Source organism: Podarcis gaigeae (assembly GCF_964106915.1).
Source record: "Podarcis gaigeae genome assembly, chromosome: 10".
Lineage (NCBI taxonomy): Eukaryota > Metazoa > Chordata > Lepidosauria > Squamata > Lacertidae > Podarcis > Podarcis gaigeae.
In genome coordinates this window covers 45,622,826-45,648,802 of record NC_139686.1, presented here as the reverse complement: position 1 = coordinate 45,648,802, position 25,977 = coordinate 45,622,826, and the positions used below count along the sequence as shown (strand labels likewise).

At 42.8% G+C, this 25,977-nt stretch overlaps 1 protein-coding gene across 2 annotated transcripts in view; it reads left to right on the top strand.

Moving 5' to 3' along the window:
• Positions 1–25,977, top strand: part of HMGA2 (high mobility group AT-hook 2) — a 133,930-nt gene that overhangs the window by 41,848 nt on the left and 66,105 nt on the right. The window contains exon 4 of one of the 2 annotated variants that reach the window (XM_083699522.1): positions 24,482–24,626. The exons of the other annotated variant lie outside the window; for it this stretch is intronic. Within the exon in view, the coding sequence (XP_083555648.1) occupies positions 24,482–24,626 (145 nt within the window). The remainder of the gene's footprint in view (positions 1–24,481; positions 24,627–25,977) is intronic. 2 annotated transcript variants of the gene reach the window in all.

Below are 25,977 nucleotides of genomic sequence, written 5' to 3'. Positions count from 1 at the left end.
AGCAGCCTGCAGCCCACAAGCTCGGGGGACAGCAGGGAGGCACAGCGCCGCCACCCCGCTATTCCCCGACCTGGTCTGGAGGCTGGCGGGGGGGGAGCAAGCTTGCTTCTCCCCCCCCCGCCAGCCCCACAAGCTCAGGAGATAATGGGGAGGCGGAGTGCCACCACCCCGCTATTCCCCGACCTGATCTAGAGGCTGCCGGGGGGGGGGAGCAAGCTTGCATCTCCCCATCGCCAGCCCCACAAGCTCAGGAGATAATGGGGAGGCGGAGTGCCACCACCCCGCTATTCCCCGACCTGATCTAGAGGCTGCCGGGGGGGGGGAGCAAGCTTGCATCTCCCCATCGCTAGCCCCACAAGCTCGGGGGATAGCGGGGAGGCGGAGCGCCGCCACCCCGCTATTCCTGGACCTGGTCTGTAGGCTGGCGGGGGGGAGAAGCAAGCCCCACAAGCTCGGGGGACAGCGGGGCAAGCCGCTGCCCCACGGAGGCTAGAGAGGTTGTCCCTGAAGGCAGAAGAGGGAGATGGAGCGCTCTGTCTCCCTCTTCTAGCTTGGGGATGGCTGCGTAAACCTGGGGGGGGGGAGAATTTTTTTCCCTTGTTTTCCCCCCAAAAAAACTAGGTGCGTCCTATGGGCCGGTGCGTCCTATAGGGCAAAAAATATGGTAAATCTGATGAGCCAGGAAAAAGTTAGTGCAGTTTCAGCCTACTGTATCTGTATCATGATGATAGATAGATAGATAGATAGATAGATAGATAGATAGATAGATGATAGATAGATAGATAGATAGATAGATAGATAGATAGATAGATAGCCAAGGCTACCTTTGGCAACTTTGCATTATTTGGGCTAACTGCTGCTCCCTTGCCTGCTGCAAACCCTCATGTAAATCAGAACCCCAATTTCACCCACAAGCATGCATTAAAATAGTGCGACGGGGATTCCACCCGTTTAGCACTCTGATTGCAATTACGGTCAAGTACAGTTCAAGTATGCTCAGCAGTAACTAATCTGCACGAAGTGATCTTAAGCATGCAGCCATATTAAACATAAATATATGAGAGCGAGCTTATCATACAACCATGTTTGTTTCCACAGTCTCATGCCATCTTAATGAGGGGTATTTTTAAAAACCCTTTCCGTGGCCCTAAACAGATACTGCAGCTTTGCCTGCCAGGGAAGCATGGGATGCTTACGTACATATGTAGCATGCTATCGTCACCTGTTAGTTGCTGATACCACAGCTCTCACTCAGGCAAGCACACTCTTTTGCCTGAAGCTAGCAAAGAAGGGCACGTCCAGCCAGTGCTAGTTTGGAGAACCTGAAGAACTCACGTCTCTACTGTCTACATGTAGTGGTGGCCTTGGCCTGTGCTTGTGCACCATCTGCCCACAGACCTGAGGTGGGTACATGAAGAATCAGCATGGGCTCAACAATGTTGATGGCTAGCAATCCAATATTGGCACAAGAGGATTTCAAGGAAAGGTGCATTCCTTTTCCCAGGGATATTCCCTGCTAGAGTCATCACCTGTTGTGTGCGTGTGTGTTCATTAAGATTCCTGTTCCTTTGTGAGAAGTGAAAGCAGACACATAAGAAGCAGGAATTCAATAGCTGAAGCTTTCCCAGCAAGAAGATCCAGTGAGGGGGAAATTTAACTGAGGAGCGGGGAAACAGTGAAAGGCATTCAAGTGGCCTGGATCTTGTTTTCATAAAAACAGGAAATGGCACCAAATTGAATAGGAGGCCAGGAAGTGAGCAGGAGGCATAGATCGAAGAAAGGTGTAACCCGTTGAAGCCCTGTACTAAAGGGAAAGCCTCTTGGGAATTCGGGACTCTGCGTGAAAAGCCTGGATGGCTTAAGGGTTTTTGTGAGAATCCCAGTATTTTTAGGGTAGTTGGAGGTATGGCTCTATGCCCTCCAGAGTGCTACTTTTTTCTGGCAGGAATGTGTCTTTGAACTGTGATAGTTCTTCTTGCTTGCCTGAGTGTGTGTGTGTGTGTGTGTGTGTGTAGAAATGTCTGACTTTTGCATGGCTGGTGTAGAGCCTACTGTACATAGGTAAGAATCACATCTTTTGCCTCTGGCTCCTCCCATCAATGGAAGGCTGCCCATAAGAGAATGTATGGTTTCCTACTCTTGAGGTGGTGGCATTCCACTAATTTTTGCTCAGAGTATAATCAAAGAATCATAGAATTTGTATAGTTGGATAGTTGGAAGTCCCAACATGGGACTTAAACCCATGAGCCTGAGATTAAGAGTCTCAGGCTTTACTGACGGAGCTAGCTGGTCAAGCAGACCCACTGAAATCAGTGAACGCGGCTAAGTTAGGTCTATAAATGTCAGTGGGGTCTGCTGTGAGTAAAACGTACAGTGGTGCCCCGCAAGACGAACGCCTCGCAAGACGAAAAAGCCGCTAGACGAAAGGGTTTTCCGTTTTGGAGGCGCTTCGCAAAACGAATTACCCTATGGGGTTGCTTCGCAAGACGAAAAAAATCTTGCATCCCCCCGCGGGTTTTTCCCGCCCTTTTCCTAAGCCGCTTATCAGCTGTTCCGCTGATAAGCCGCTTAACAGCTGATCGCTGGAAGCCGCTTGACAGCTGTAGCGCTAATCCGCTAAGCTGTCAATGGGCTTGCTTTGCAAGACGAAAAAACTGCTAGACGAAAAGAATCGCGGAACGAATTCTTTTCGTCTAGCGAGGCACCACTGTAGTTGAATACCACCCTTGGTGTATGTGAAGGGCCTTCTCAGCAGTGGCACCCTCCCTGTAGAACACCCTCCCTTCAGATGTCAAGGAGATAAAGAACTACACAACTTTTAGAAGACATCTGAAGGCAGCCCTGTTTCTGGAAGTTTTTAATGCTTGATATTTTACTATGTCTTTATATGTGCTGTAAGCCGCCCAGAGTGGCTGGGGAAACCAAGCCAGGTGGTGGTAATAATAATAATAATAATAATAATAATAATAATAGTAGTAGTAGTAGTAGTAGTAGTAGTAGTAGTAGTAGTAAATGATGAACAGGCCAATCTTGTGTGGAACAAGGTATAAAACCAAAAAGTGGTGGTACTAGTATCTAAACTAATGCAGAATGCAAGGATCTAGTGTGATCTTTTATATGTTTGGGCAAACAGCCAAATCTTAAGCAAATTAACAGAGAACTTAGCTCCACTGCGCTCTGTGCACATTACTTCCCAGCAGTGCTTTTTTTCTTTAAAAGTTTAGGGGTGTTCTCATTTTGACTCAAGAAAATCACCATTTTATAGTTAAAATTGGGGGGTAAATACAGTAAATGGACAAAAGTACAAAGATTCACAATATGCTTAGGGGTATGCATACTCCTGCGTCCCCCCAGAAAAAAACACTGCCTCCTAGTAAGCATGCTCAGGTTGCAGTTGAAAAGCTTCCATGTCATCTTTCACATTTGCAGCATTTTCATTCATTCATTCATTCATTCATTCATTCATTCATTCATTCATTATTCCAAAGGGGGTATCCTCTCCTGCAAATGTTTTTTGGGATTTAGCTCCTCTGACATTCTGTAAACTACACAATTGGCAAGACTGGATGCTTTTTCCTCTCCCCCCCCCCCCCCCGCCGGCTTTCCTTGTATGGAAACTTGCTTTGCTTTCCAGCACTAAACTTAACTGACAGCGTATCACTGCACTCTGCTGGAGAAGTCCTGAGCCAAATCAGACCTCTGTGGGTCTCCCAGCTGGCTGTCACAAGGGCAGGTGTGATGGCTGCACTGATAACCTCTGAGCTCTCAGGAATAAGCTGAGATGAAGGCTTAATGATGCTTGTCAGAAGCACAGTATAACTTAGGGTCTTGGATTGCGCAGGCTGGAGACAGATCCTTCAGGAGAAGGAATGAGAAAGATAAACAGAGATATCCTTGCAAAACCCAAATATCCAGAAACACCTCCTTAGCACTACTTTGTGTTAGTCATGAACGGTGATGGCAAACATTAGCAGCTGGTTGCAATCATCCTTCCGAGCTATGTGCAATATTTTATATTCAGGTGGTTTTTTTTTTCTTAGTTTTTAAGTGGCCATAGGCAATGGAATTGTTTTGTGTTGTCACACTAAAAAACAACAACACCCAGATGTTTCTGGCAAGTGGGAAAGTTGGCTTGCTTTGTACAAAGGAGCGATAATTTATTGGGTTTTATTTTGGTCTTCTGAAACTTGCTTTCATTTCTACAAACCAAGAGGCTTGTTGTGATTGTGAAATAAAGTACTGAATATTCACAGGCTAAAATGAATACTCAAAGGCAACCCCTCCCCCTCAAAAATAAACCCCCAAACCTCCCGCAGGTGAGAAAATTAATCTCTCCAGACATTCCTGCATGTGGTGTGTGTGTGTGTGTGTGTGTGTGTTTATCTACTTACCTACATCTGGTGTCATGGGTACTCAAAGCAAGCTGATCAATATAAATCAATTAAAAAGGCAACTTTACAGCAGCACGAGAGAGCTGGTGTGTTTTTCAGCATTTAGCGTGATCCAGTGCTACGCTCTCAAAAGAAAAACAAAATCCATTTGGGAAGGAATGTTTGTTTTACAGTGGTTGACCAAAAGTATTCAAGTGGTTATAAAAAATGGAGACAGCTAACGATCGGAGGTGCCTCTTACTCACTCTGAAACTCATTCACAAACCTTTGACACTGACTTAAGGTCAGTACCGATAAGGAGAAAGGCATTTCCCAGGGAGAAGCACCAGAAAGTCTGTATTACTTGAGTGGAAAAAAGCAAACAAAAGAAAAAAGCAAACAAAAGCAGAGCAGCACTCCTTATTGACCTTAAACGTAACCAAAGGGACACACACACACACACACACACACACACTATACCAGGATTTTTTTTAAAAAAAAGTTTACAAGCTCTAGTGAGGAACTTAATACCACATCTATTAATATTTCAGGTCCTGTGCGTCAGATATGAATGCTTCTGCAACAGCCTTACAATTGAGGCATCAGCTCAACAAGAAGGGTGTAGGATTTTGCTTTCAGAAGAGTTCGTCCTTTAATAACCTTTAAAGGAACTCCCTTAATTTGTCTGGAGATGTATGTGGTTTCTCTCCCTTCTGGTACATCCTGCAATTGTACAGCTCTGTGAGGATTGTGCTGTGGGCCTTTGGTAGACTTACAGAGCAATCTAAGCCCCTGGTGGGCAGAACCAGAGTTTGCTAGGGGGAATTATCCACTGTCTTATCCGGAGGCCTGTCACTTGTGCCAATCATGGCAGCAGTTTGTTGTTTTTTTTTGGGGGGGGGGAGAATATATTCTGGTTTCTTGCCTCTAGGCTGGAGCAGCAGAGAGGGGCAGATTGGGCTCATTTCCCATTACTGTATTATATTTTTTATTATTAATCGCCTACACAAGAGTTTCAAGGCAATAAAAATAGCAAAAAAGCCAGTTAAATACACGGGAACTCGCCCCGTCATACGGATTCAAACCGCCGACCTTCCGATCGGCAAGTCCCAAGAGGTTCAGTGGTTTAGACAACAGCGCCACCAGCTCCCAGAGATAGAAACAAAATTGATACCCAGTGGAAAACCTACCAGTAGCTGCACTAGCAAGGATGATGATTATCATGATTATCATTATTATTATTTGTTGCCTTTATATTCCTTTTTCTTCAAGGAGTTCAAGGTGGTGTATATGGTTCTCCCCCTTCTAATTTAATCCCCCACAACAACCCTGTGAGGTAGTTCAGTTTGAGAGGCAGTGACCAGCCCAAGGTCACCCAGTGAGCTTTATGGTTGAGTGGAGATTTGAACCTGGATATCTTAGGTTCTAAGGGACATGGGTGGCGCTGTGGGTTAAACCACAGAGCCTAGGATTTGCCGATCAGAAGGTTGGCGGTTCGAATCCCCACGACAGGGTGAGCTCCCGTGCTTGGTCCCTGCTCCTGCCAACCTAGCAGTTTGAAAGCACGTCACAGTGCAAGTAGATCAATACGTACCACTCTGGCTGGAAGATAAACGGCGTTTCCGTGCACTGTCCTGGTTTGCCAGAAGCGGCTTAGTCATGCTGGACACATGACCCGGAAGCTGTACACCAGCTCCCTGGGCCAATAAAGCGAGATGAGCGCCACAACCCCAGAGTTGGTCTTTCCATTACAAGTAAAAAATGTTTTCTAAACCCACCCCCATCCTCTAGTCTAGTTGATCCTCATTTGGTGGAAAGACTGGGTTGGAGTCCGGATGCATTCCTGACTGGCAATGTCCTATGGAAAGAAAACAATGCACCAAAGAACCAACTTGTATTGAAAACATAATCATCAACATTTAGGATTCCCTGAATCCTTAGACTTCCTCCCCCCTTCCATGGTTTCCATTTTCAGTCTTTTTCAACTGCATATATTTTCTCTATTTTTCTTAAAATAATCCATTTTTACCTTAGTTTTTAGTACATTACAAGTGTTACTCAAATCCTGCCAAAGTTTTTAGTTGTTTACAGTGTTCTCTTGGGTAAATTGTAAATTTCCCCCATTCCTTTTTGAAGTTTCTCTCTTCCTGGTTTCTGATTATCCCGGTCATTTTCGCAATTTTGGCGTAGTCCATTATCTTCATCAGCCATCAGTCTCTGGTCAGGACTTTATCTTCTTTCCATCTCTGGGCCAGTAGTATCCGCGCTGCTGTCGTCACACATATAAATAATCGTTTCTGCTCCTTTGGTATCTCTGCATCTAAAATTCCTAGTAAAAAAGCTTCTGGTTTTTCCACAAACATTTTTTTAAACATTTCCCCCCCCCAACTCATTATCTATCATTTCCCAGAATGCTTTTGTTGCACGTCCACCACATGTGGTAGAACATGCCTTCCTTCTCCTTACACTTCCAGTATACATTTGAAGCAGTTCTAGACATCTTTGCTAATTTTGTAGGTGTTAAATACCAACGATACATCGTTTTCATAGAGTTCTCCTTCAATGCACAGCATGCTGTAAATTCCTCCCTCCATAACTTTCCCCAAGATGAAAATTGGATATTGTGCCCAATATCTTTTGCCCATTGTATCATTACTGATTTAACCTCTTCATCTTTAGCATTCCATTCTAGCAACAACTTATTGCATTTTAGAAAGTAACTTCATATTGTTTTTCAATAACTGGCTCCACATACAGTGGTACCTCGGGTTAAGTACTTAATTCGTTCCGGAGGTCCGTTCTCCACCTGAAACTGTTCTTAACCTGAAGCACCACTTTAGCTAGTGGGGCCTCCTGCTGCTGCCGCGCCGCTGGAGCACGATTTCTGTTCTCATCCTGAAGCAAAGTTCTTAACCTGAAGCACTATTTCTGGGTTAGCAGAGTGTGTAACCTGAAGCGTATGTAACCCGAGGTACCACTGTACTTAGAAATGCTCACACATTTGGTGTACCTACTTAGAAAGAAAAGCATCGTGATCCCAGCAACCTTCACTTTCATAAATGATCTGGTTTGACCAAGTCACTTCTGTTTACACAGTTCACTTCCCTTTAGCTGGATGCCCTTTTTCCATGTGTTCATCATGCTGTGTGTGTGAATCAGTTTGGGCAGAGCACACAGGAAGTCCCTGAGTACTCCCCTTTGGCAGGAAATTGCATCCAAGAAGCAAAGACTTGCAGCCAGTTGTCAGATTTAGCCTTGCTTTGCCGCTTTGCTGTGCCACTGACCCTAGAGATTGTGCTGCACTGTGTTCCGGTGCAATTAAATCTATCTGCTCCAACCAGACGGAAATAAGCATGGAAAAGTGGTGCGTGCTGACGTCTGCCAAGAGCAACCTTCGCCAGTGAGCAAAAGAAGGGCAAGGAAGAGATTGTGTGTGCGCCTGGCCTTTTAGCTGCTTGTATTAGAATCATGCACTGCTATTTCTGCTGTTCCTGCCAACTGGCTGGCGGCCACTTTCTCTGTTAATGCTCAAGCAGCCAGGAGCTACCATGAGAGAGGAAGCCCCTACGCAGTTGCTGCGAGCTGCTCTGCCTGTGTCTGCAATGGAATTTGTAGTAGATCCAGCAACAAAAACAAAGCAACCCCATTGAATCAGCTGAGTTTTATATCTATATATAAAAGAGCAGCAACAACCAAAAACAAATGGAACAGACGTATACAGTCTAGCCAAAGGTAAACCTCATAAGTCCCATTTATTTTATTAGGAGAGAGTTAAGAACAAGGTGAATTGATTTAAATCAAGGCGATTTAAATAATGATTTAAGCTATGGGGTGGAACTGGTTTAAATCAAGCTTTGCTTTTGTAATTCGTACATTCTAGAACGAATGTGTCCACTAACCTGTGGCTCTCAACGCTTACAACGTACTGGATTTACGACTAAATGGATCCTTTATACTATATATAGGATCGTAGTCTGACACTGTTGTTCATTCAGCCAGCATGCCTTTTGTGCTAAAGAATTATATCCGTTTGCTGGAGGGGGGGGGAGTGATTGTGAAATTAATGAATTTTGGTTTGGTATTCTCTACACGTATGCAGCAGCAGTATGCAAATAACTTAACAGGAAGGACTATGCCAGGATGCAAAAAAAAGGGGGGGGATATTGAAAGTAGTTCCATGAGCTTGGCTAGTGTTTTCCTACCTCATTCTCCATTCCCCTCCCAACCCATGCAGCATGGCAAACAGCTTTCGAAACTGAAAGGAACTTCAGAAAGCGGTTTGTTTTGTTTTGTTTTAAAACATAGCATGGTATGGGACAGAGGGAGACTGTTCAAAGAAAAATAAGTCAAAAATTCAGCTACCTCAAGTCTCAGCAGATCTTTGAATCCTTGCAAAAGCCCAGAATATTTCCAGGAGGAAAGACTTAATAGATACTGGATAGAATGGTGTTCTTCCTGCCATGTCATGAATGGCAAAAGTTGTGAATGAGCAGGGTGAATGAACACTGATATGGCTGTAGCTCAGCTGGAGGTTTTGAGTAGGTTGTCAGCAATATGCAGATGGCGCACGTATTGTCTGTGTTCCCTCTTCCTTGGGAAGTTGGGAAGATGTATTTGTTTCCTTCCTACTTTGTAGGGGTCTGTGTTTTGGTTTTCTCCCCTTATCTCTTAGGGTCTGAGTAGGGTGACCTTAGATGGAAGGCCACCTGCCAGGGATACTGTCATTAGCAGCCTGCATGGTGAATTCTGCATTAAGCAAGGGATTGGTTCTTCCAGTTCTAAAATTCTATGATTCTGCAAGTTATGCCTTAAGAGAATTCAAAGCTTGATTCAAAGTATTTGTAGACCTTGAGTTGCAGCCAACTAAGTCATATTCAGGGACGCAGGTGGTGCTGTGGTCAAAACCACTGAGCCTCTTGGGCTTGCCGATCAGAAGGTCGGCGGTTTGAATCCCCGCAACGGGGTGAACTCCCGTTGCTCGGTCCCTGCTCATGCCAACCTAGCAGTTCGAAAGCACACCAAAAAGTGCAAGTAGATAACTAGGTACCATTCTGGTGGGAAGGTAAACAGCGTTTCCGTTAACTGCTCTGGGTTTGGTGTTCCGTTGCACCAGACGCGGCTTTGTCATGCTGGCCACATGACCCAGAAAAACTTTCTGTGGAGAAACACCTGCTCCCTTGGCCTGTAAAGCGAGATGAGTGCCGCATCCTCAGAGTCATTCGTGACTGGACTTAACTGTCAGGGGTCTTTTACCTTTTTTAAAAGTCATATTCAGGGTAGACTCAGTAAAAACCAAAAGATTTAACTTAGTCATGTCCAGTGTGACTTGGTTGGATGCATCATGTTGTGTTCAGATCTCATTTGAAATCATGTTACTTTTTTTAGTGACAATATCACTGAAATTCAAAACAATAAAAGGTTCACTGTTTTTAAAGAAAGTAAATGCCATTTAAATAAGTGCAGTTCCATAAAATAAAAGCCAGTTGATTTTTACTCACCAAGGTTAAGAACAAAAAAACAACAACCCAAAACCACTCTCTCCTACTGAGACTTAAATATGCTTCGCTTTGGCGGTATTGGGACCTTATTTTTAAAAAATTTACAAACACTCATCATAGCATAGCAGCAATTTGGGTTCTCTCCTCTGCTGAACATTTATATACCAGCCGGAAAATGATCTTGAATTAATTAAATATTTTTGTAAATTTTTTTTTTATATAAAAGGAAAAGCATGCATACATTTCTGTAGACTTGAATAGTTACTTTGTTAAACCGAAAGAGCTGGAGCGAGAGGAGAGGAGAGGCCTGATCATGAGCTTCAGCCATGAACTCAGACTGATTCCACTGTTTTATTAAGACAGGTGAAAAGGACAAGGCTGGTTGTCGTTTCTCCTTTACAATGGGAAATTCCTGGATTCTGTTTATGTAAGAAGTATTTGACAATACAATGGCTCACCTTTCATATACATGCTGCTCAGGCATTTCTATAGTGTATACCTTTTGGAGGAGTTGAACACTTGGGCAGGCAGATGATGCTACAGCAGAGAAGGCTGCGCTATAGAATACACCACAAACAAGCAGCCACCAATTGGCGTTGGGAGTTGCAAATCTGTTATTTAAGCTTTAATGGAGTTCAGAAAGGGTGCTCGCTGACCCCTAGGCTGCATTCCCATGTGAGGTTTCTGGAATTAGCTTAACTGAGTGTAAGGCTTGCACTTCTGTCCCATTTTCTAACATTCCTTTCACACCGCACATGCCTGGACAATCACACCTTGACCACTATGTTGGCCATGTTGCGGTAGATGTCGTTCACACAGCAACCACGAGCAAGGACCATCAATAGATGTCAAAGACTGATCGTCTTATTTAATAGATCTAATACTTCATCTCACCCACATGCCATCCATCTCCCTCAACATTCAATTGGTTTTTTTGTTTGTTTACCTTTTTGGCATGTAAACGCGTTGTAAATGGGTTTCCCCAGAACCAGATAACACAGAAATGAGTGCTGACCTTGCACTATATTCCAATGCATACCATTAGTTTTCTATTCCCTTTTCTATTCATAGAATCATAAAGTTGGAAGGGACCCTGAGGGTCTTCTTGTCCAAAGCCTTGCAACACAGTTATCACAATTAAAGTGTGTCTGACAGATGGCCATCCAAACTCTGCTTAAAAATCTCCAGTGAAGGAGAGTTTGCCACCTTCCAAGGGGCTCCATTCCCTTGCCAAACAGGCCTTGCTGTCAGAAAGTTCTTCCTGATGTTTAATCAGAATTTCCTTTCTTATAACTTGAATCCATTGGTTCAGGTCCTACCCTCTGGAGGAGAGAACAGGCTTGGCCCCATCTTCCAAGTGATAGCCCTTTAGATATTTGAAGATGGCTATCGTATCTTCCCCTCAGTCTCCCTATTCTCCAGGCTAAACATACCCAACTTTCTCAACCATTCCTCATAAGGTTTGGTTTCCATACCCTTCATTATCTTGGTCAGGGGTCAGCAACCTTTTTCAGCCGTGGGCCAGTCCACCATCCCAAAGACCATGTGGTGGGCTGGACTATATTTTGAAAAAAAAAATATGAACAAATTCCTATGCCCCACAAATAACCCAGAGATGCATTTTAAATAAAAGCATGCATTCTACTCATGTAAAAACACCAGGCAGGCCCCACAAATAACCCAGAGATGCATTTTAAATAAAAGGACACATTCTACTCATGTAAAAACACGCTGATTCCCAGACTGTCCACAGGCCGGATTTAGAAGGTGATTGGGCCAAATCCGGCCCCCGGGCCTTAGGTTGCCTACCCCTGATCTTGGTTGTCCTCCTCTGCACACATTCTAGCTTATCAGTATCCTTAAAGTTTGCCCAGAACTGGATACAGGACTCCAGGTTTGGTCTAACCAAGGTAGAATAGTAAAAGTATGTGTACAGGTACAGAACTGTGTTGGGTTTGGAATTAGTAGCTTGTTGACTGCTAAAATTCTAGCTACCCATAGTGCTTGTCAAGTAGACTTACTGGCCGCTTCTGGTTCATCTTTTAAGAGAGTAGCGTTGCAGCACAAATGAGCTACTTTAGAGTTTTACTTGCCATTCACTTATTATGATAAGATCCCAGTATTAATGTAAAGTGTGAAGAATTTGGGACAACTACTACAGTTGCAAATAGTTAATAGTTGGGCGTCAAATTGAATGGGTTATACAAGCTTTAAATATTTGGGGATTTTCTTTCAGGAGCACTTAGCTGCCCTTAAGGCAACAAAATCCAAAACTTCACGGCCCATTTTGAGTCTATTGGGTAATGGTGGGAATTTGGGTTCATCGGAAATGAAAATCCTTTGTCATGAAGCCTGTGGCCCAAAGAATCTGTGGCAGGGATTTGTGGAGCATGGGGTGGGGAAGAGATTATTTGGAAGTCATCCAAAATTCAGCTTCTTAGAGCTCTCTTGAACCTCCTTTGAGAAGCTCCAGCTGCTATGCTCAGTGCTGTAGTAGCACCTCCCCCATTCCCTTCCTTTAGGGCACAGATATATAAGGTTGTGTTCATATATTTGGATAAAGCTTTGTCAGATGTCACAAAATGGATTTCCTATAAAAATGTTTGCTTGATCAAACAGGGCCTGACAAGTGGAATATGAAGTGCAAAAATCTGTTACCTGGTTTTATGATCTATCCATAGATAGTTCAGCAAACCTAGAAACTTACCTGCTGAGGAAGATAATAGACAAAATTTATTCCTTGCACTCTATAACTGGTTGCAGATTATTCAGAATTCCTGCTGAACTGTATGGGATTCATTTATTAAGACCGATCGTATTCAATAAATGTATTTGCAAGATTTAACATTCTATTTGTGCTAAAAAGCTTTTACGTGACTGAGATTTCAAATCATGCCTTCAGCTTACTTAAATGGAAAATAACACTTAATTCTGGCTGATCAATGCTTTTGTATTTATGGCCAGAGAAAAATTCAATATATTGTATGCTATACTTTTTCTCAGTCTCTTTATAATGCTACCAGAGCCAGATTTTAAAAGCTATCCTTGGAAACTACTCTAATTGAGATAGAATTTAAGGCTTTCTGAAACTAAATGGGGTTTGGGAAACTCAGTGTCCTAACATTGGGCCCAAACAGCAGGCTTTAATCCTTTGAAATTATTTTTGAGATGGGTATGAGTACTTGCAACTAAATTTGACCAACAGTCTATAATAAAGAATGTTATTATGCATATATGGAACATCTTTATAATTATATATAAAGCTCAAATATCAGGTCAAGAGGCCTGAAGGGACCCACAGGATTAACTATTCTGACCCCTTCTAAGACAATATAACTATATATTAAAGTATCCATTACTTTCTACTTGATTATTCTTTCTTCTTTTGATCAGTTTAAAGAACCACACATCTTGAAACAGCCCGAAACTATTAGAGTAATAATTTCCTTGGCCACTCCACCCTGCCCAATTTCTCTCTCTCCAAGTTAATGATGTTGTGTTTTCTATCACTGACGTTCAGTGGAACTTAAAGATGGTTCATCATGGTGATATTCTTCGAGTGTCCCACAGATTTTCACAGACAATACCTTGTATGAGCCAATAACTATGGAGGCAACTGATGCTTTTCAGCTGTGATTTTCACAACTATGGTGACTCATCTGTCAGCTGTCACAACCAGATAAATCACCCCTTAGTATCCATAGCTTCACTCCTGGAGAACACCATTAACAGAGACATTATCTCCATAAACATGTGTGCAATTTCACTCTAGCATGTTAAATGATTATTTTACTTGCACAAACAAAAATAGCAACAATGTTTTGCACTTTCAGAAGGGACCATCTGTGTGCAGAAATCCTTTACGTGTGCACATAACACTGGTCGGATTAAAGTGATTTTTTTTAAAAGAATCATGGCATAAATGGGCGTGTTTAGAACTTATGCCTCTGGCTTACCTCAATATACATCTGGATCTTAAAAAACAATTCACTCAACAAGTAAATCCCCTTTTCTAATCCAGCAGTCTTCTTTGTAATGCGCATTTCCTTGCAAACAGACAGATGGTTTTGTAGAATTATTTTCTAAAGGCCATGCTTTTATTTACATAGAAATAAAAGTAATTTGTCCAAATTTCTGGTTTGATCAGACATTTCAGATATGCCTCTGTATTTTTGCCATACCTATCTCCTCAGCTTTTGAGACTATTAGGTGGTTACAAAACATAGGCATCCTCTTTCTCTCTTCCTGGAATGCAACCATGACCGGAAAAGGTTAGTAAGCATATTAAATTTCCATATTCCTAGCTTTTCAAAAGGACTGTGGAAGGTAATTTGCAGGAAGCAGCCAAATCTTTTTGTCAGCCTGCAAAGTGAGCTGGATAACCATTCACAGCAATTTCTCGACTTCCTTAACTTTAGAATAAGTTGTGCATTGATCTTAACATTCCTCCCAGAGCTGATTTATTGTTCACCAAGTGTGGATATGGTGAATTAAAAATAGTTTTACAGTTGTCTCCATCTTTCTTCCTGTTCTGTTAGCAGCAGTGTGATCTCCAAACTGACTTCCATACACTTACACAGGCTTGTTTAAACTGCCATAAGAAACACCATGTTCTCATATTTCTTTTGCCGTGGATTGAGATCCCTTTATTATTACTGAGGAACGTTAATTGTGGTGTTTTTGTTTTTTAAAAAACAGCAACACTGAGAAATGTGAGCTCTATTTACAGATCATGCTTTGTAGGGCAAAAGTTATAGTCTCTCTGTCCAATTACATCCTTCCTTGCATCATGCCTTACCTTGTGCACACACTCCTTAAACACCTGAATATTTCCCTCTTCTGTAAACCATCTCCACCCTTCCTCCTCAAAGCTTGGAACTGTATTCCAGAGAGCAGCACAGAGATTCCACCTCTTTTATTGCTGTTGCTGTTGCCATCTGTCTGTCTTGAGAGACAATGGAGTGCACCTCTGGGAGTGAAGTCAAAATGATGTGTTAGCAGCAGCGAAGTGATGTCCCCTGGGACACAAGCCTGGGCAATGTGTATGGAAGTTCTGGGCTGCCCAGACGACAAGACCCTCCACTTGGCCTCTCTGATGTGGCCCAAAGGAAAGCAGAGAATATATCTGGCACCAACTTGGCTGCCGGAACCACCTTAGGGACTCTACTCCAGATTTCTGTAGGGCTTACTCTTCAGCCTTTACTTCTCCCGAAGATACCCTGCGAGGCAGCAGAGGTTTAAGGGTCAGAGTTTTCCTTCTCGCTTGTTGATGAGCCCCATCAGCCCCTCACTTCCCTCTACAGCACGTGCAGAAACTGTCTTCTTGACCGCTGGACCACTATTGGTCTCGTCCATTCAGTCTGCCAGAGCCTCTTTAAAGGCAGGGGAAGTCCCTAACTCACTGAGGGTTTGAGACCCATTGTCTACCCTCATCTGGTTTTGCCAGCCTGTCAAAGCCAGCCAGATGGGCGAAGTATTATTATTATTATTATGCTGAAAGCTTCTAGGAGCCACAGGTGAGAGCTGAGTGCATGGTGGGGACCGAAGATGGACAAACTACCCCAGAAGGAACATGATATGTCCCCCAGCAGAAGTACCACCCCTTCCCTAACACCCTATACATCCCATTTCTTATTGCTGTAGGCCTCTGCTTTCCATCAGATTTCTCTTCAGATTATTTAAGGGTTGGCTGGAATATATTGGCAGGAATCCCGTATCCACAAATGAGGTCATGTAGAAATCACTAGTAACGGGATTTTACCTGTGGCATTTATTGTTGTTGTTGTTTCTTACCCGTCCTTCACCATAAGGTCCCTGGGCGGGTGATAGCAATTCAAAAACACAATATTAAAAACAGTTTAAAACAAATAGCAGTCACAAGAATTGGGTGGGTGGTAAACCTAGATAGCCATTTGCAGATAATCTGTAAATGAAACGGCTGTCGCAGCAAGAAGGCAGAAGGCCATCTTGACTCAAGTGTGAGGAACATTTTTCAGGGTTGCATACCTCAGAGGCAACCTACTGAACGCTGCACACCAGCAGTGGATGTGACCACACACACACACACACACACGGTGGATTAAAACAACAACAATTTTAATATATATATATGTTTAAAAAATCAGATTTTTAAAATTTAAATCAGATTTTTTATTTAAATCAGATTTTTTGAAAAATTTAAATTAGATTTTTAAAATAAAATGCTTTTGGAGGGGAGGAAAAATCTTTCTAAAAATAGTTTTCTATTTAAGTTGCATTATAGTCCAAAGGCTATTCATCAAAAATAAGGATTTGTTTTAAGTTTTTCATGTGTGCGAAAACTCAGTCTTTTTAAAATAATAATAATAATAATTGTTTAACCACATCAGTTAACAAATATGGATACATATGCCATAATGTTATTGTTTTAGTTAAATAAATTGTTTAAATTTTTATTAAGGAAATGATTATTTTTCTCCTTTCAATGAAGTACAGCAGAAAAGTTGCCCAAATATAAACAGTTAACTTATTAAACCTCACAATAATTTCATAATTATCCATCTGTGTGTTTCTCATAGTATAAATAAATCAGGAATTTTTGATATAACTGAAAAAAACTACTCTGAAAATTTATTATTCCAAAAATGAAACCTTCGTTTGGTTGCAAATACTAAGATTATACCAGCAAGAATAAATCAAGTGGTGTCCAAACTTTTTTCAAAGAGGGTCATATGTGAGGGCTGTGAGGGCCGACCAAAGTTGTTAACCTTTTTCATATTTTCATAGTTGGAGTTGTTGACCTTTATTTTTTTTTAGGATTGAAGTTGTTGAGGTTTTTTTTTAGTATTTTACCCCAGGAAATAAACTGCCACAGGGGCCAGGTTAAACAGACCAGTGGCCGGATTAGCCCCCGAAATGGACTTTGGGCATGCCTGAGTGATTTCAATCATGATTTCAACTGATTTCATTTACTGTACTTTCCCGTGTATAAGGCTATGTTTTTTTTTCTTTAAAATTCAAGCTAAAAAGTGAGGGTCGTCTTCTACATGGGTAGTAGATAGGGTGAAGGTTTGATTGTTTGCTGCCTAGTCTGTCAGCGGCAGTTGTGCATGTTACTGGTTGCTGCGTCAATGGGTGGTGTTGACTGGCTGACGCTCTGGCAGTTGGGCGGGTGATTGGCAGCTCCTGCCGGCGATGGGGCATTGATTTAGCGACACGTGCGGGCGAGCGGTTTTCAGCAATCCCCACTAAAAAGCTCAACAACTCTGGGCCGTCTCCCCCAATTTTCTTAAATTGGAGTCCCAAAAAGTAGGGGGCGTCTTATACATGGGGGCGTCTTATAGACAGAACAGTACGGTAAATCAAACCCGCCCTGCACACACACCACACTGCAATTTCCATGCGGACGTGCAAGAGGTATTTCCACGGTACATTTTCCACCCAGAGCTGGGCTGCTAAGAGATGTGCTCTCCTGAGTCCCACACAAGAGAGACCCTCGAGGGCTGCAATTCAGCTGCCAGGCCAGAGGTTCACCTCCCTACCTCAGCTCTTCAGGGATGGCTACAGAGCCCTCCATTTCTTTTCTTTCCCTCTGAACTTTGCCCCATTTTTTTCCCCACCTCGTGCTTTCTCGCCCTGTTCCGAAAACCTCTGTTTTCATACACCACCTACTTAGTCAGCCCCGTGATTAACATTTTTATAACAAACTGCCTACTTATTTCCTCATTGAGGATTAAGGGCGGCAGAGGTGCGGCGGGAGGGGGGGAAACCCCTTTTCCCTCCCACTGACACATGTGTGCTTCATGGTCTTAGCCAAGGGACGTTACGGTTGGCAGAGACCCGAGAGAAACTTGCATTTTGGTAGCTGCTGAAACGAATATTTGGCAGCGTGGGGAGCCACATGACTGTGATTCATACTGTACTCTTGAAATATGGCAAGAGGCCTAGGGAAGGATTTAGTGCCAACACTGAGAGAGCAGGGACACACTCAAATATCACATTCTTTTTATAGTACAGGCATGCCTCACAGGAAAAATATTGAACTTGGCCTGCCAGCTGAAAGAGAGCAGGCCCAATTGTGATTTTACGTCTTGAGTCACTCAGTTAATCAGTTAGTGGTAGAACATAGGAAGCCTTCTGTTAGTCCTACTGGGGGGGGGGGCGAAATGGCTGTTAATTAATTAATAGTGACACTGAGCAGTTTATTAATTTGCTCCAAACCGCTTTCATTCATAGATCCAAGGCTCTTAATGCGCTGCAAGCTAAAACAGCAGGGATCTTCCAGAATATTTGGCTATATTTCTCTTTCAATTTGTAGTTTCTGTCATTTCCTTTACCACTTCAACTACATAAGTGTTTTGTAAAAGTTCTATTGGTTCCATTGCTGCATTCTTATTTTTGTGTGCTGTTTGCTCAGGTATGCAAAATTTATACCCAACTTTGGATCATATACCTCAAATGTACTTATATAAGAGGATATTAGCTTGCTTGAAAGGTACTAGATTGAAGAACTGTGGTAGAATTTTTTAAACTATCATAATCTGAAGCCAGATATATGTAGCTGACTGAAAAATATGCCACGAAAACATGATTTCACGCTATCTAAATGTCAAATGACAGCAGTATGCAGTCCCTTTTTTGTGTATGCAAGGTCTTGGTTTGACCTCCAAAAGGATCTCAGGTAACAGGTGGAAAACATCCTGTACCAGAGAGCTCCTGTCAATCAAGAGTTTACAATACTGGGCTAACTGGCCCTGTATAAGACATTTTCATACGTCTCTGGTGGCAGTGATGATGGGGAAATTGTGTGTGTGTGTGTGTGTGTGTGTGTGTGTGTGTGTGTGTGTTAATAATCCAATGCCAGTTTTCTAATCACTGGTCTTCAATAATGTTCGTTTCACTTGGTGCTTGTTCACCAGTTTGGTATATAGCATGATTGTTTTCCATTTGTCACACCCCCTTCAACAGTTGCAAATGTGTATAGGCATTAAATGGACAGGGGTTCATTCATCGGTGATGAAGAAGCCAAAATAAATATATGTTGGCCAAATTTTAGACTCATTTTCTAGGTAAAGCAGACAAAAGTTATGCCTGCCAGGTATGTCAATCACTTGATACGCTCCACTGATAGGTGTAGTCATCGTGTGTCAGTAGCCTGTACACACAGTGAGAGAGAGTCTCATTCAAAAATTAAAATGCAATTTTAAAAAATACAAGACACGGATTCCAGCATGCTGGTTAGAAACACAGCATAAGAGCAAAAACAGAACTAAAAGGCCAATGAAATGTTACTCTCCTGATGCTGGGGTGGGGTGGGGTGGATAAGGACAGTTCATTCTGACAAAGGCATTCCAAAGTCAGGGTGCCTCAACTGAGAAGGCCCTGCCTGTTCAGGGGGCGGAAAGTGATAGCTTGAAATATATTTGGCACATCTTCTTTCCTTGCTGTTGAGGTTAGCAATAAACTAGGAAGGGTGGTGCTAGGATACCTTCTCTGGCAGGGCACTCCAAATGCAGAGCAGTTTCTTCTGGCACCACCCTGGCTAGCTTAATACCATATTCAAAAGTGTGGAAAGGAGATACACAGAATATATTTCAGTCTATGAACGCTTTCCTGAACCTCACAGTCCTTTGTCCTTTGTAGCAGTAGTACAAAACGGTCACTCTTCCTGTTTCACTTCCTTTAAGGAGGTATCGGTTTGGTGCACTGTTATAAAAGGGTCACGTTCTCTTAATAACGGCCAGCTTCCTTAGCCCTGAACATTATCAGCAGCACTGTTGGTTCAAAGGCTTATTCCTTCTCAAGTGCCATCAATCTGCATCAGCATCAGAAATTGTCGGGTCTGTAGCATATGGAAGTTCCTCTTCCTCCAAGAATATGTCTATGACAGATTTATATTGATGACTGTGCTACCTACGCTGCAGTTACAGACTTCCATTATATTCAGGCTCTGCTAACTCAGTCCCCATTTCCTGTTTAAGGTGAGACAAGGTCCTGCCTGAACAAGGGGTGAAATTACAGCTGAACTTTCTAATTGCTGTTAGCACAGGAGAAGCTTTGAGAATTATTGCAGGACCCGTTTTGTGTGTTCAAGCCTACCCCTGCAATCTCTTCCCCAGTATGCATGAGGCTGTGGCAGCTCCACGTTCACTTCTGTCTGACCCAGAAGTTCTGGAGTATGTCTGAACTCCCATCCGATTGAAGCTCCACAGTCTCAGGTGCTGCACTGAAAAACATCGTCTATGAACCCAGCAAAGCTTTAGATTGAGCTGTTTATGATTAACAATCAATAGTGTAGTGGCAAATTCAGAAATCCATCTCTTTATGATAGCCCTGGTCATACCCCCTCTAACATTATACCATGATCTTATAATACAAGAATACTAATAATTAAGATGCGGGTGGTGCTGTGGTCTAAACCACTGAGCCTCTTGGACTTGCCAATCAGAAGGTCAGCGGTTCGAATCCCCACAACGGGGTGAACTCCCGTTTCTCGGTCCCTGTTCCTGCCAACCTAGCAGTTCAAAAGCACGCCAAAAAGTGCAAGTAGATAAATAGGTACCGCTTCTGGCGGGAAGGTAAATGGCATTTTTTCTTGCTGCTCTGGTCTCAGTGTTCCGTTGCGCCAGAAGCGGCTTAGTCATGCTGGCCACATGACCTGGAAAAACTGTCTGCGGACAAACGCCAGCTCCCTCAGCCTATAAAGCGAGATGAGCGCCACAACCCCAGAGTCGGTCACGACTGGACTTAACTGTCAGGGGTCCTTTACTTTTACCTTACTAATAATTAGGGATGCATTGCAATAATCAGTGCAGATCTCCATGTGTTGCTTCTCAGCTAGAGCTACTATTTTCTGTGTATGTGCATGAATAAATTATTTGAAGTGTTCCAGTATTTTCTGCTGGAGTGACTTAAGTTGCGTTTTCCTTTAAGTTCCGTTGTACATAATAGAGTTGGCATTCTTGAAACTGAAGCACCTTGTGTTTTCACTGTTCCTAAATGTTGAGGATTGATGTACACAGAACCATGCCTCCCTGATGTTCTTCCCTCACAGCTTCTCCAGAGTGACCCTAGGAGTCAACTCTCAGTGGCTGACTTACCTGCTTTCACTTTCATTGGCTCCAAGCAACACAAATGATGAAAAGACTTATTCTCAGTGGCTAAAAAGCTCGTTTTCATGCTTATTGGGCAGATCCAGGGCATTGGAGGCAGGGATCCTCCTGGGATCCTGCTGTACAAATAGTAACAGGTCTTCAACCCCCTTTGATCCCAGCCACTACACCTCAGTTTACAACATAAATCCCCAAACCCTGTGCCAGAGCACATTAGTGTGCTGAGAGAAAGAAAGGAAGAAAATAAGTATTGTAGCGGTACTTAGGATCACAAAGAACCCATACCCGGAAGAGATTGCCTGCATGGTCTCTACATGATTATTTCTCTGGCCTTCCCTTTTTTTGCTGGAGGACAGTGAATTCTGTCACATCTGTACATTGATTGGACTTTGGAAATTACTTTGTACCAGGCTGGATTGCTTGTCGACAAACCCTTTATATATAGGACCACCTTCGTGCAAGGCATGCCCTCTCGTTACAGAGTTCTGGGCTCTCATGCAAGTTCCTTCTCATCCAGAGATGGGTTTTGCTCAAATGGTAGCTTTCTTCTCCCGATCCTCCAATGCAAATAGCAGATACAGAGGGATCAGTCTGCATCAGAACTACAAGCGAGGCCAGCTGTAAAATCCCTTTTAGCACCTAGGGTTCTAAAAGCCATTCTTGAAATTGCTGGTTGTGAATGGCAATGTTGTGTGTTGTTTGGAGTTCAGCCAGCTACTGCAATGAGTGCTGCTATCTCCAAATCCCTTAGCGAATTAGAAAATAGATGGCTGGTGTTGGGTGCTTAGCAAGTAATTCCAACAAATTTGCTCCGAGTTTGTCTTCTGGCATACTGTCATTACATAGGCTCGAAAGATCCATTAGCCATGTATCTTCTCTCTGATAGAACTTTAGATCTTTCTGGATTCATATGCTGGAATGTTCATGGCGGTATTTGAGGAGCCCATCGGGAGAGGGCTCTGTAATTAACTCATAGAAATCTTTGAGCAGAACCAAATGTAGAAGAATGGCCCCCAGCTTTCTACTGTCTTCCTTTATAAGCCTGATTCTTGCCACTATAATCAAGCTAACAATCATGTTGATTTGTTATAATAATTCCTTTAAATGCAGGCCGCAAAGCATATTATTTTTCAACTCTGGTTGTCTCACTTTAAAAAATGAACAACCCTTAAATGTGAGCCATCTGCTACACTTATCAAATAAAATGTGATAAACCAAGCATGTTTGAGTGCATGCATTTTGCCGGGTTTGCATTTTTTCGACGACCTATTCTCAGAGTTGATACTTATCTTTTAGACTGTCATACAATTTATGCAGCTGATGGCAATTAAAGAAACTGATTTGTGGCCATTTACATTCCTTTCAGAGGGTTCCAGTTAACATGTTATTCTCTCAATATATCATTCCTTTACACAATTTAACACTTTAGGCTGTACTTTCGCACAGCGATGCACATGTACATGCTATTTCACATTGATTTCTGTGTAACTTCCGATTTGCGTAATTTATGTAGGCTCATGGCTTTAACTGTGTGTGGCACCGATGCCTTCTGCTGCTGTTTACTTTCATTAAGAGTACGAATGGATGACACCCAAAGTGTTGGATGTATTACAATTTCACCTTTCCCATACCATGTTGAGCTGTGATGTTCTGTGCCGGTATAGCCTCCAGAAAGCCATTGCAGTACATTGCAGCAGTCAGCCAAGGTTAACCCATTGTATCTTAAGTATTCTTTTGATTATGGCTTTGCTACAACAAGTGAAATGTTAATATACACAGCAATGGTGATTTATTCGCATCCTAGCAATAGCTATATTTTATTTTAGATACATACTCCAGCATGCAGACAGCTGCGTACATAGGTGGTAGTAGGGGGCACTTAGTTAAAGGGGTTTTTAATCTTTGTAAAATAACAGTGAGAGGACCAAAAGCAGTTGATATCCTCAAGCTGCAATTGTTTCCCTGGATTAGCACCCATGCCCAAGCCACTAGTGTGTCTTAGAAAGGAAGAGGTTGAGTTGCACCCATTAGGCTGGGAGAAGGAAATTGCTGTGCTTCTGCCCGCCTCCTTTTGCTCTGTGGTGCTCATTTCCCATGGTCCATTTTCCATGGAGCTAGCAGATACAAAGGACTCTCAACCTTAGGTGTCAAGTGGCCTCTACAGTTCAGGATCTTCCATGACCGGACATCCTTGTAGTAACCACCATACCTGTTTTGTAGGGGCCATATCAGAAGAACTTGTTGTTGATGCAAACTTAGTATGTCCCATGATTTCATATAGTCACTGAAACAATGATGATGGCATTGATGGCATAGGTCCTGGAATCTAGCTTATGAAAATGGCTGTGGCATGGGGTTGCTCATCCCTGGGATCTCCTGGGGCTGAGGTAATTTGTGGCAATAGCCCCTGCAGTTACTTGGAGCTAGGTGGAAGGGAGATGATGTGGGAGAAGGGAAGAGCAGTCTTCACCTTCCCTCTCTCTTGTCTCCTTCATCCACTGTATTGCTTCCCATGAGTCTTTGTTTTATTGTGTTCCACCCGTTGGTATTGTACACTTAGGACTAGTTCACATATTTTTAATATCTGTATGAAGACTCTATGAATTTCTTTTTTCCTCAAGAGCTTATGCACTCATTTTAGGAATAATCAAATGTCTTCCTTATGCAAATACCTACAGTGAAAAAATGTCACTTCCAACCTCTTCTTTGTGGCTCTGGAACAACCCTGCAAATGTTGTTGGACTACAGCTCCCATCATCCCTTACCACTGGCCATGCTGGCTGGGGTTAATGGGAGTTGTGCACCAAAGTATCTGGAGGGCACCTAGTTGGGGAAGCTTGCTCTGGAACTGAGTCATAAACTGGAATATCATGCCTTCCTACATCTCCCAGAAAAACATGGGTTAGGGCGGTGTCACTTGGTTCAGCATATAGTGAAATGGGAAGGTGAAGGTTGAATTTAAGTCTTGAAGCTTGGCTTAGACCAGTGTTTCCAAAACTTGGCTCTCCAGCTATTTTTGGACTATAATAACTCCCAGCATCCCTAGCTAGCAAGACCAGTGGTCAGGGATGATGGGAATTGTAGTCTGAAAAAAACACCTGGAGACCCAAATTTGGGAAACACTGGCCTAGACCATTTGGGCACTTCTTTGCAACATGTGCTAGCTCCAGTTATTATATGATAAAATATATGACGGCCTGACAATGATAGTGGCAAAATGAGTATGGATTTCAGCAGGGACACATACGGTTTTGTGAGGGGTTTTTTGTTGAGTCTGGCATGGGTACGCTGATTCACAGCAATTGTTCTGATCTCTACATTAACGTTTTGTAGACGAAATGCCAGACCTGGGGGGGGGGGGGGAATCATAGGGTCAGAATAAGAGCTATATTCTTCCAGCATGTTTGTCTTCCTTTTTAGAGTAGTACTTCTAGAGCACTTCAGTGTAGCTTTAAGGTGCCAAGTGAGTGATGTGGTGAGTCCCGGTGTTGCCATCATACCCGCTTTCTTATCTCTTACATAGGAAGCTGCCTTATACCGAGTCAAGACCACTGGTCCATCTAGCTCAGTATTGTCTACAGTCACTGACGGGCAGCGTCTTTGCCGGGTTTCAGACAGGGGTGTTTCCCAGCCCTACCTGGAGATGCCGGGGACCTTTTGCATGCAAAGTATGTGCTCTATTCCTGAGCTTCATCTCTTTGTATATTTTCCGTATATTTGTTGCAAACTCTTGCTTTGTAATATTTCTGAGCCTTTTTTGTTGTTGTTGTCAAGTGGAAAACGAGCTAGAAACGAGAGCGAGCGAGTCGCTCGCAAGCAGGCCACTTACATGCTAATGGGGGCTCTGTATTCCGTCACTGCCATCACACTGCTTTATAGATGCAAGCCCACCAGGAGCAGTAAAGCAGCATTTAAAGCAAACAGTAAAATGAACAACATTTGCAGAGCAATAAAAGGCAGCACCTTTGCAACTTCATTATTTTGAAAAATGTGAGAGCGTCAGTCACCAAGCACTGCAAATAAATAGCGTTTTATTGGGTTTCAAGTGAGCGCACATGCCAAATCAGACTTCCCCCTACGCTGCTGTTGTTTTGCTCTTTCCTCATCCTAGTGAACAGTCTGGAGAGAGAGAGAGAGAAAGCCAACATAAAATAAAAGTCTATAACTGGTTTTATGAGGAAACATATTGCAGTTAAGGACACATTGCAAAGAAAAGCCCTTAAGATCAGTGAAACTATAAGAAGTGGCGAGGGGGGAAAGGAAGTCACAATTATTGAATGTGTTGGGGTACAGATTGCATGGACTTCAGGACCAGATAAGATATTTGAATTAATGCATGCAATCTGCAACTAATTATTCACACCAAGTAAATAGTAGCAAATGGTTTTGAATAAGCAAGATAAGTACCATAGGACCAAATTCTTCCACTGGAAACTGAAATCTGCAGGGTGGTTTACAACACCGAAATTTGGACTTTTAGTAGACTGAATATTTATTTGCATTTATTAATTAATTTATTCATTTGTTACATTTGTATATCACCCTATACATGTAGATCTCAGGGTGGTTCACAACATAATATTGCCTGCAAATATTTTGTCTGCTCATCATCAGCATGGCCTAGAGAAGTTGATGCTATGTGCGAAGCAAGCACGAGAAATTCATGTTGTTGCAGTTTAACGAAAGACTGATTGAAACATGCAGATTTCAAAGCAGTTACCTCAGGCAGCTGTACTATTTCAGAACACACACAGGATTGCTTGTTTGAAAATGTCCCCACGTCAAAATTTTAAGTCTCATGTAGCAAGCTTAGGGCCAATTTATGTAATCAGCAGAAGCAATCAGTAACAGTTTTTTTTGGGGGGGGGCTGTGTACCATTTCAGGTTGAAGGTGGGTGTTGTACGTTTAAATGCTCCTTCCTCCCACCAAAACACCTTTGTGTATATGAAATGAGCATGTGAAAAGGAGATGACTAGTTTGCGTGGTGGGAACATTGCGTTCTCACCTGCAGCCTGTAG